General features: G+C 41.2%; 1 protein-coding gene across 2 annotated transcripts in view; it reads right to left on the bottom strand.

Annotated features, from left to right (window-relative positions):
• c25h8orf34 (chromosome 25 C8orf34 homolog) overlaps window positions 1-12,500 on the bottom strand; it is a 76,742-nt gene that overhangs the window by 57,040 nt on the left and 7,202 nt on the right. For both annotated transcript variants that reach the window (XM_027170446.2, XM_027170453.2), the window contains exons 2-6: window positions 7,459-7,606; window positions 7,233-7,364; window positions 3,894-4,022; window positions 3,769-3,797; window positions 2,837-3,000 (exon numbers count right to left, since the gene is read on the bottom strand). In XM_027170446.2, coding sequence (XP_027026247.1) covers window positions 2,837-3,000; window positions 3,769-3,797; window positions 3,894-4,022; window positions 7,233-7,364; window positions 7,459-7,606 — 602 coding nt within the window. The remainder of the gene's footprint in view (window positions 1-2,836; window positions 3,001-3,768; window positions 3,798-3,893; window positions 4,023-7,232; window positions 7,365-7,458; window positions 7,607-12,500) is intronic.

The raw sequence follows: 12,500 nt of genomic DNA, 5'->3' as shown, positions 1-12,500 counted from the left end.
CATGTGTGGCCATTAAAGCGAGAGAAAAATGTGCTCCATTAGTCCTAGCTGCACAGCGTAGGTGCTAGTTTCTCACTCGCTGAACAGATTACTGAACAGTAAGACACCAGAAAGTGAGCATCGATGAGACACCGCTAAAGTTCGTGTTAAAACGAATGCAGATCGTATCAGTCGTGTATTACTTTACTATACATGTATACCTTAAGCTGCAGTACTAAATACTTTAAAGATAATTGTTCTTCATTTTTCTTCAGTCAAAGCAATTTGTCAGCATTAATAGTTTTTATTTTTTCACACATCCTTCACTGAGACTAACACAAAGGCCACACCTCCTTCACTGGGACTAACACAAAGGCCACACCTCCTTCACTGGGACTAACACAAAGGCCACACCTCCTTCACTGGGACTAACACAAAGGCCACACCTCCTTCACTGGGACTAACACAAAGGCCACACCTCCTTCACTGGGACTAACACAAAGGCCACACCTCCTTCACTGGGACTAACACAAAGGCCACACCTCCTTCACTGAGACTAACACAAAGGCCACACCTCCTTCACTTGGACTAACACAAAGGCCACACCTCCTTCACTGGGACTAACACAAAGGCCACACCTCCTTCACTGGGACTAACACAAAGGCCACACCTCCTTCACTGGGACTAACACAAAGGCCTCCTTCACTGAGACTCTTTCACTGGGACTAACACAAAGGCCACACCTCCTTCACTGAGACTAACACAAAGGCCACACCTCCTTCACTGAGACTAACACAAAGGCCACACCTCCTTCACTGAGACTGACACAAAGGCCACACCTCCTTCACTGGGACTAACACAAAGGCCACACCTCCTTCACTGGGACTAACACAAAGGCCACACCTCCTTCACTGGGACTAACACAGAGGCCGCACCTCCTTCACTGAGACAAACACAGAGGCCACACCTCCTTCACTGAAACTGACACACAGGCCGCACCTTCTTCACTGAGACTGGCATATATAGGCCATATCTCCTTCAATGAGACTAGGCCACACCTCCTTCACTGAGACTAACACAGAGGCCACACCTCCTTCACTGGGACTAACACAGAGGCCACACCTCCTTCACTGAGACTGACACATAGGCCACACCTCCTTCACTGAGACTGACACATAGGCCACACCTCCTTCACTGAGACTAACACAGAGGCCACACCTCCTTCACTGAGACAAACACAGAGGCCACACCTCCTTCACTGGGACTAACACAGAGGCCACACCTCCTTCACTGAGACTAACACAGAGGCCACACCTCCTTCACTGAGACAAACAGAGGCCACACCTCCTTCACTGAGACAAACACAGAGGCCACACCTCCTTCACTGGGACTAACACAGAGGCCACACCTCCTTCACTGAGAGTAACACAGAGGCCGCACCTCCTTCACTGAAACTGACACACAGGCCGCACCTTCTTCACTGAGACTGGCATATATAGGCCACATCTCCTTCAGTGAGACTAGACCACACCTTCTTCACTGACACTGACACATAGGCCACACCTCCTTCACTGACACTGACACATAGGCCACACCTCCTTCACTGAGACTGGCACATAGGCCACACCTCCTTCACTGAGACTGACACATAGGCCACACCTCCTTCACAGAGACTGACCCACAGGTCACATTTCCTTCACCGAGACTGACATATAGGCCACGCCGAGACTGACATATAGGCCACACCCCTTCACTGAAATTGATGCAAAGGCCACACCTCGTTCACTGAGACTGACACATAGACCAAATCTTCTCATACTGAAGTTCACCTGTATTTTTAAGTTAAAAATCTCTCCAGTAGGCAGCAACAGCATCCTGCTAATCTGACATTTATAGCACTGCAGTGTTGGATTAAAGCACACTGTTGCCTCCTTTCTGTTTAATGAAGTGAATTACCACAGCGCCTTGGGTATTTCAGCTGCCTGCGATATCGGCTCCCAACTCCATGATAATGAGTGTATGCACTAACCCAACGAGGGTGCATCTGTTTTCCTGGCTCGGTACATGATTTATGATTTAATATCTGATCCACTCTAATTAGTCGTGTTCTCGGAGGACGGCCCCTGCCCTTACAAACAAACACCCCTAATTAAAATCTCCAAGGCAACATTTGGAGGAGACCACAAGGTTCACCATGGTGTTCTTAAAGCTACAGCTTTGTAAGGGTTGAGATTTACAGTATAAAGACACGGATGACCGTACAGGAATAACGCAATATCCATATAATCACACATTCAGTTCAAACTCATCTCAAACAGATGGTCAGAAGGTCTCAAATGCTAGTGTGAAAACCAGACAAAGCATCTTAAGATGTCAAAAACCTAGTTAGCTAAAGATTTTGTAAAGATCCATGTTCTTGGATAACTGTGTGCCATAGCTGGACGTCACAATCAGTGTATGCAGGACCAGAATTTTGAGGGATTTTTGAAATGCTAGAACTTTAGATTCACAAAAACAGGAAACACTACATATTATTAGAGACTCAAGTGGTAAAGACACTGGGTTGTTGATCGGAAGGTCAGGCTTCAAGCCCCAGCACTGCCAAGCTGCCACTGTGGAACAAGGCCCTTAACCCTCTCTGCTCCAGGGATGCTGTATCATAACTGCTCCTGTGCTCTATCCCCCTTCCCTTTAAAGGTGGGATATGCAAATAATAATTCCACTGTGCTGTGATGTATATGTAGCAACAATACAGGCTTCTATTCCCCAAATTAATTCATTTAATCTATTAATTTTGCAGATAGTAGATTTCTATTGTCACACACACACACACTCACACACACACACACACACACACCTCCCTGCAGGACTGGTGTCTTGGCTGCTCCATCCCTCATTCTTTGCCCTGGGGACAGGTGGCTGGAGCATCTCAGCGGCCAACGGGTCGGCATCGTTCTCATCTCGGCCGAGCCACTCGCCCACCACACGGGGCCGCAGCACCGAGTTATACAGCCGCGGGTGCTGACAGGGAGCCCACACACACACACACACACACACACACACACACACACACACACACACACACACACACATTTAGACAAATGATAGTGAATTTAAAAAGCAAATAACACTTAGAGGCACTTAAATCAGCACAATTTAAACCTGCACAACATTACAGCCTCAAATTACTATCAGGGCGCATTTTAGTCTATGGTTAACTGCGACTAAACTCATTTTAATAAATCCTCAGAAGAACCTTACGAAGCAGCAGCATCTGTATGACTACTGCTACTTATATTTCATGAGTAGGGTAGTCATGAGACCCATTTCCTTTAAACAGCTGCCAAAGTAAAAGAAATTACATTTTATATCAAGAGCTGAATGCAATAGAAGCCAAACTACAGTCTAGAGCATTTGGGCAGACGGCCCAGTTGTCTGTATTATATTCAGCAAGATGCAGCGGATTTATTAAAAAAAAAAAAACAGTTTGTCATGTTTATGTTTGTTATTATTTTACAGAAATAGAACCTAATTATTTTTTTAATGTAGACAAATTCTGTTATTTTATTAAATTTACACCCACAGAAGCAAAGATTATCTACAAAAGTGAATATCCGGTTTGTAAAATTGTTAAACTGTTCAGATGGAACTATGGGTTTAAACTTGTTAGCAAAATTAGCATCATTGCCCCAGTGCGAATTTAAACAAACAAACAAACAAACCTCAGACACCAAAATGCCTCAGATAATTGATTAAATTTGGTGTAAATCTGATAAATGGATGAATTACCTGGTCAAGGTCATCAGATAAGGCAATACCTGTGAAAGACAGAATTTATTCAGTTATTCACGTTCATGTTAAGTGTCTTGCTGCACGAACACGGCGTAAAGATTACAGTGTTTGGAAGCACTGACTTCGGGACAGGCTCTCCAACGCTTTGCCCAACTTCTTGCTCTCTCGCAGGATGTGGTTGAGCTCGTCAAAGTCTCGGCTCTCAGGTTTGGCCCTCCAGTCCCATGAGGGACATTCTATGGAACGAGGCACTGCGGAGAGAACAAGATGGGAGCTGAGAGCTCGTATCTGCAGCATGACACACTTACATCTTGTGCCTTATTACAATAAAACAGACGTTATTTTACAAGAGCAAAATGTGAAAAAGATCATGTTGGATTTAGACTTCAGAGAAGGTACAGTAGGATTGAAGTTTTGCAAGAACTGTTCATTATAATCCACAACTGTCAGATTGAGTGACATGGACACCAACTCAGAAAAGACTAAGAAAGTACGGTAAACTGTTGAGAATGCGGAAACAAGTGATCATTTGTAATCTACTAATAATTAGGACACCACTAATAATCTATATGCTAGGGATAATCTGAAAACTACAGATAATCTGAGAACTACAGATAATCTGGAAACCACTGATAATCTGAAAACTACAGATAATCTGAGAACTACAGATAATCTGGAAACCACTGATAATCTGGAAACTACAGATAATCTGGAAACTACTTATGAAATGGAAACCACTGATAATCTGAATACCTCTGATAATCTGATACCTATTACCTCTGATAATCTGGAAACCATTAATAATCTGGAAACCACTGACAAACTGATAACCACTGATAACCTAGAAACAGATCATTTGAAAAACACTAATAATCTGGCTAGCACTAATATTATGGTTTCCAGATTATCTATAAGTATTACCATTTTCAACTCAACTGCTCTACAGTGTTATCAGCTCTACTGATAATCTAGAAACAGCCATACTGGAAACCACAGATATTCTAGAAGCAACTAATAATCAAGAAACAATGAGTGAGCAACAGTGCTTTATCTGGAAAGAACTGATGGACTCCAATAATCAAAAAACTGGAAACTTATAACTATAACTTGTAACTTATAAACTGTAAAATACCAAACATCTGGTGCTACTGATAATCTGGAATCCACAAATCTGGAAACTACCAATAATCTGTACTGATCAACGATAAATTGTAAAAAAATTTTTTTGGGATTATCCGGAAACGACATATAATCTGGCAACAGTTGCTCAATAAGAATGTATATATAATCTGCAAACAACTGATAATCTGGAAACTTTTGATCTATTCCGCAAAAATCTGGAAAACATTAACGTGATTAACAAATAATTCTCTTTTTTTTTCGTGATGCACATTAATTAGTGTTAAAGAGGAAATTTACAACCGGAGTGCCTAATGTTTATTTTCCATCAGAAATATTATGGTATGGTCATTATTTCCTCAATTATAATTATAATTATCAGGATCAGGATCAAGATCAGGGACGGAACATTACCAGAGCATAAAGTTGGCATGATTACAATCCTCAGAAAACTGCAGAATGCATTTTCATTCTCCAGAGTAAAAAAATAAAATGATCTTATAAGCAAGCAATTATTTTGCATCTTCCTGCTGTTTCAGTGAGCATGCAGTTCTCAACGAGAGCTTTAGTATCTCTTATTTGGTGCGATTTAACTCGAGGTTGTTCTGATTCAGCAGAATGTGAATAAGCACTAAAAGACTTTTATAGCTGCTGCGCCGAGAAAACTCGCCGATCTAACCTTACTTTTAAGGGCAATAGAATATTTAAGACATAAGACTTCTGTCATAAGCCACCAGTCACATCCTTGAGAACACCAAGGAAAAAGCTCACGTGCTGTTAGATGATGAATAATTGAAGCTGTGCAGAAAAGCATGTCAAGTGAAAATGGGCCATCTTTACTTTGGCTGAGGTCCACCGAGGTTCACTAAAGCTCATGTTTCGGATGATTTCTGAGCTAGTTTTTTTTGTTGGCCAGGTGCTTTGCTAACAATACCCAATTGCTCTAACTGTCATAATATACACACAGAGCACACGGACAGCACAGCCTGCCTTCTTCCACCTGCCAGTACTCATTACACTGCTACAGCTTTAGGAGAAAAGATACAGAGATCGGTGAAGTGGCTACACGTGATGTGACAAGACCAAGAGCAAGAGCCTGCATTCGAAAAGATTCACAAAAAATGAACTGCGAGCTCATAACAAAGCTTAAAATTCTAAAAAAAAAAAAATCTTATCATAAGAGTGATTCAGGACCAATCTCAGAGCAACTCTGAACAGAAAATACTACTTTTATCTAATAGAGGAGGCAGGGCTTAACCCGTTACTAGGTATGACGCATTCTATTGAAGACTGTGATTGGTTGACCACTAAAAAAAAAGTTTAGAGTAACACTTATGTACCTCACAACGTTTAGCACGATGCTAATGTACAGCAGAATAATTAATGTCCTGAATAAAACAGAAGGAACATGTCACCTCTTTTAACCTAGTTCTCATAAAATGTTCTCTCATTTTTAAATGTTAGCCTAATGCTAATGTTTTTCATAACTCTTTCAGAATTCTTAAGAGTTTAAAGTAATGCTAATGTACCTCAAGATCTTTAGCATGATGCTAAAAAGTAGATTTTCTTTTAAATTCTCTTATATGTCATATAAATGCTAGCACATTGTTAAATTTCAGCATAATGCTAATGTTTCATTCAAAACTCCTTCAGAATTCTTACATTAATGCTAATCTTTATCAAAATCTTTAGCCCAATGCTAATGTACCACAGGATATTTAATGTTTCTTATAAAAACAAAAGGAAAAAAGTAGATTTTCTCTCCTCAACCGAGATCTAAGTGACTACACGCTAACGTGGCTTGAAAAAAAACTGTCATACTGCTGAATGATCATTTCGAATGAGTTCAAGTCACTAGAAACATGCCAATTAGATGGCAAACCCGACAAATTACTCTGCTAGAAACTCGATGTATCGAAAAGCTGTAATTAGATGAAGTGGGGATGCTGGAGCAGAATAGGATCTGTAATGTCTGAGAGAAAAGCCACTAGCGCAGAAGAATCTATAAGTGACAGAAGCAGACAGCAGCCCACAGGCTGGAGTGAAAAACGAAAACTTCCTCTCCACCTCACTCCAGCTCCTCTATGCATCTACTTCTGCTGGTCGGGAATAGATACTGTGACGTGTTTAATTATTTACATCCTTCTCTCTGGTCCGACGCGGTCGCTGTGTAGCGCCGAAGCACTGTGTGTCCCTGACTAGCCTAGATTTCTACTGAATTAGGTCGAGCACACTTTATGTTAATCATAACCTTTAACTAAACATCTAAACATCTCAAATCATTTTCACTCGCTTTCTCTTATTTTAGTCCCTCATGATTTTACTATAAGAAATGGACTTACATGACTTCGACTCAGGAGAAGGAGGAGAGATATTGGACACTGCTAAGTCACTCTTGGACTTCTTGGGCTTTTTGGGGTGAATCTGCCAGGCTCTGTCGTAACTCCTGAAATCCCGCCGATTACTTTTGTTTTCTGTAGAGATAACATCTGTTTTTTTAGAAGATTTGTTTGGCTTGTGAGAAAAAAGAAGTGACAGGTAAGTGGACAGGCTGCGATCGCTTCACACCTGAGCAGTCACTCTCGGCCCACAGAGCTGCAGATCCAGACAGCGTTCGGTGAAGCCGGCCCGGACTTTCATGTTTGGTCTGTAAATGTCCGATTAGAAATGGGATCGGATGGTCTGGAGTCTCAGTTATCAGTTTGGTCATCATTTCCTGGAAGAGTACAAGATAAATCAGAACGGGAAATAGACAGAAAGCAGCGGTTTCACACCCGAGGGAACAAAAATGGGGGGTTTGTGTTACCTTTTTATTTTTTTTAACAGTTTCCACTATAATGATCATAGACCTAGTGTGTGTGTGTGTGTGTGTGTGTGTGTGTGTGTGTGTGTGTGTGTGTGTGTTTCCAAAGAAACTGAACATTTTTTGACCATCTGATTAGCAGTAGAGTTTAGTGCATGATTTTCAGAGTGTGACAGAATAATTTAATCAAAACAAAACTATGCAAAGTAAAATGATTTCCTGTTCAGTGTTTGTCACCAAAACAAAAACGTTATTATCATCTTTCCTCACGATCACCGACGCTGCCGACTTTGAAGATGTGTCTAGGAACTGTAGAAGGATTCCAACATAAATACATTTTTCATGGAATGAAGTTTCATCGATTGCATCGGTGATAAGTAACTAAAGATATTGTGTATGTGTATGTATTCCTTCAAAAGGTTGGGGATGTAATTTGAGGATTTTTGCAGGAAGTGGAACGAGCTCAGATCATTTGGGGAATTTCCACCGCCGACACCTATAAAGGTTTGTGAAAATGTTTCGTATCAGACAAATAAAAAGTCTAAAGAAACATTAATAGAAACGTTAGAAATAAAACAGACGCTGAGCATATGTGAATTTATGTCGGCATTCAAACCCGACATCAGGTTAACACGGTTTCCTCCGATTCCTTCATCAGCAGAACAAACAGCGACAGACTGTGTGGAGGCAGATACAGCAAGGAGCTTTCGCTCAGTCTCACTAATAGACGAGCTGAAGGTCTGCCAAGTCCAGCCGAGCTTTCAGGGATATCGACGCCGCAAGACTGAGACTCCCAAGGACTCTCATACATGGAGGACATCGTTATCTGCAGTTAGCAATGTCAGGAGGGTCGTTCTTAAAGCCAGATAGGCTTAAACATATTTATTTAACTGACACTATTATCCACACAGACGTACAAGAGAGTGAGGACACAGTTCAAGCACCAGGCTGATGAAGGAGCTGACAGTGATACAGGTGAGTTCCACCGACACACACACACACACACACACACACACACACACACACACACACACACACACACACAAACACACACACAGGACTGCTTAGCCAAATGATGCCATTTAACTGTTTAAAACCAATGACAAAATCTTCATTTTCAGTCCCATTTGGATTCGTGCTGCAAGTTGACATCACCATTCATTTTAAACGCTTTATCCTTCTCAGGGTCAAGCTGGATTTGGAAAGACAGGATACAACAGAATTACACTTTGAATGAGACCCCCATAAACACACACACACACACACACACACACACACACACACACACACACACACACACACACACACACACACAGGTTACATTAACATGAGGTGTTACTTGTTTTTCTAATACAAACCCACACTAGGCTGCGATGGAGTAAACCACTTCAGGTGCAGTATATTAAAGTATCACTGATTCTTTACCTTCTTCAGGCACTTTTTTACTAATCGCCCTCTTGTATATTTTAGTGATAGTATCTATTTTTTCTAGTGATATCATTTGTTTCAACACAGTCACTGATGTCATCAGACTGCTAAGCTGATTTTTTTTATCCCACTCTACCCCACTTGTGTCTCACTGTCTAATGTGAATTTGATTCCCTTGCTCTAGGACATGAGTGTTTACTAAGTTAAAGAGGAGGTGAGCCTCAAGGAGAAACTTTTGCCAGCTTTGCGGAAGCCTGGAAGTTATCTATAAGTTAATTAGAGCCGCATGATTCCTTTTTAAATAAAGTAAAGGAGGAGAAAGGCAATGTCTCCTCTCATAATCTGCACTCTCTATGTCAGCTGTATATGTGTCAGGCCTCAGGCTGTGTATGTAGCGCCAGTTTGGTAATTAGACTAATCCCTACAGGGAATCTGTGTTTGCTAGCGCTGTCTCGTGATTACACCTCATGTTTAACTCGCTTATCTACACCCTTATATATTTCTTCTGTCTTTAACAGCAACACACACGCACACTTCTACTTTCCTACCTTCTTTTGTAATGGCTAAGTTTTGGTCTAAGGCAACGCAGTGTTCAGTTCAATTCAATTTATTTGTATAGCGCTAATTGTTTGCTAATTGTCGCTAATTCACAGAATAATAGAAGTATAGATACGGAATAAACATTTTAAAGGTTTAACGTTTAAAATTAAATTACTATATATTTCTAACATTTATTCCTAATGATCAAGCCTGGGGTGACGGTGGTGTGGGAAAACTCCCTGAAATGATGGACGAAACCTTGAGAGGAACCAGACTCAGGAGGGAACATCATCCTTATTTTTGTGACACCGGACAGGAAATAATGTCAATGTAAATGATGTCTTTTTTAAACAACAGTTTATAATCTAGTGGAATTAAGCAACCAAGAGCTCCTGAGGAACTAACAGGTCAGAGAACCTTCTGAGAGCACAACAGACCCAACACCAAACCATCACATACGGATCTGCGACGATTATCCTGAGACCCATTACGCCACTGTGTTATTTTCTGACAAGCCCTTGTGTAACATGAAAAAAAAAAATCTGATCAGACTAAACATTCTCTGCCGTACAGCTTACCTTAAAGACAGCTAACATTGACTGACTTAGTTCTGAGTAACAGAGAAACAAGTAACGTTAAGTTAAGCTTCACCCAAGTGAGCAGGATACTTTCATTCTCTCAGACGTTTTAATGTGAAACTTCTGAGACGTTTCTCTCGCAGCGAGCGAGCGCGCACAGACGGATCGAAGCCGAGCCGCAGCGACACTTATTTCAAACTATTTCAATTTCGCATTGTTGTCACATTCAATTACAAGAGGAAAATACAATGATTCTCCAGCAAGCTGATTTTATTGGCATCCTTGGTGCTGGTGTAGCATTCAATTTGTCACTTGTAAGGCTTTGAGAACGACTACAAGGACAAAAACTACTGAAAAGGTTCCAAGCATCTGTTTCAGTCCGAAAACGCAGGTACAAAAAGAACATCTAGACAAGATTCAAAAACTGACGTAAAAAGACGGGTCCTAATATCCTGCGATAGCCTCAAAACCAGACTACACACTACCTGAAGAATTCCTGCTTTGTATCACTTCTCCATCCTGAACGCTTCATATATCAGTTCTTGAAGATGTTCCTCAGTAGTTTTGGTCTTGAACCCCTTTAAAACTTTTATATACACCAAGATCTAATTTCCAGGATTGTTCTTGTGTAAATTGATGGATTAAACCAGAGCGATCCTGTAGATACCTTCATTCTTACAACAAATCCCTTACTGATGCTCTTTCACATCCTACAAACATTCATTCATTAATCACCGTACTGTACATGTGTCCTGAGTAAGAAGTGTGCTTGTAACCAGATCGATGGGGTTCTTTTTAAAGAAACTAATTTGGCTCTGGTCTTTTTTTTTTATTTTCTTCCTTTCTTCCTTTACATTTTACTCACATTATTTACATTATTAAGATTCAGCACAATACAGTCCGAATGAAGCCCTGTCAGATCTCGACCAAACTGATTGTGAGCTCTACGACCAGAAGTATGTGGACACCCCGGCATCATACGATGATGTCTTGACTGAATGGTTTATATAATAAAACCCTCATTTCTCATTTCTAAAGTGAATAAAATCACTTCTACTTCTATATCTAGTCACATCAGCTAGACAGGAAACAAGAAGGGAAGATGCTGCTCAGTTATTGTGGCTCAGGTGGTTAAAGCTCTGGGTTGATGCACTGCCAAGCTGCCACTGTTGGGCCCTTAATTCTCACAGCTCCAATGGTGCTGTGTCACGGCTGACCCCGTGTTCTGACCCCGACCTTCAAAGTTGGGATATGTGAAGAAAGAATTTGTGCTCTAATGTTTATGTGACAAAAATAAAATGTTTTTGTTTTATTTACATAAAAGTGAGGGCCCTCTAGTTCAGTGGCTTGGTTTGTTCACTGCTAGAATCTTCATGTCCTTTTCACTGACTTTAGGTTAATTTCATTTCATTCACTCATTTTCTACCGCTTATCCGAACTACCTCGGGTCACGGGGAGCCTGTGCCTATCTCAGGCATCATCGGGCATCGAGGCAGGATACACCCTGGACGGAGTGCCAACCCATCGCAGGGCACACACACACACACTCTCATTCACTCGCACACTCACACACTACGGACAATTTTCCAGAGATGCCAATCAACCTACCATGCATGTCTTTGGACCGGGGAAGGAAACCGGAGTACCCGGAGGAAACCCCCGAGGCACGGGGAGAACATGCAAACTACACACACACAAGGTGGAAGTGGGAATCGAACCCCCAACCCTGGAGGTGTGAGGCAAACGTGCTAACCACTAAGCCACCATGCCCCCCCCCCACATTTCTATCCTTTAATATTACAGTATATATATGAAATATTTAATAAACCATCAAAAACAAGGCAATTAACAGACAACAGGAAACATCTTATTTTGTGCATCTTGCACATCACCAATAAACAGGTACCGTAAGATACTAAACGTCTCCTGATCGAAAATGTCTGGCTTTTAAATTTGTTTATCCACCGCATGAATTAGCTAAGCAAGTTAATGTATTAAACCGCATTCACGTTAAACCTGCGATCTGCCCTACAATCAGAACTACTCTCAGAACTGCGGGTGTGTTATCGTTTCCATAGTAACAGCTCATGCACAAAGCGGTGGTCACGCAACAAAACCTAACACTAATCATAAACAGATTTAAGAAACGTTATGAAGAAAGCGGTGTAATTATTAATGAGACATAGTCTGCAGTGTCAGTGAACAGAGAAGTGAACACTATTTTAGTGTTGTTTTCAGAGAGAGAGAGACAGAGAGAGAGA

This window comes from Tachysurus fulvidraco, chromosome 25, assembly GCF_022655615.1.
Source record: "Tachysurus fulvidraco isolate hzauxx_2018 chromosome 25, HZAU_PFXX_2.0, whole genome shotgun sequence".
In the NCBI taxonomy this organism is placed as follows: domain Eukaryota; kingdom Metazoa; phylum Chordata; class Actinopteri; order Siluriformes; family Bagridae; genus Tachysurus; species Tachysurus fulvidraco.
This window is presented reverse-complemented; position numbering and strand designations above follow the sequence as displayed.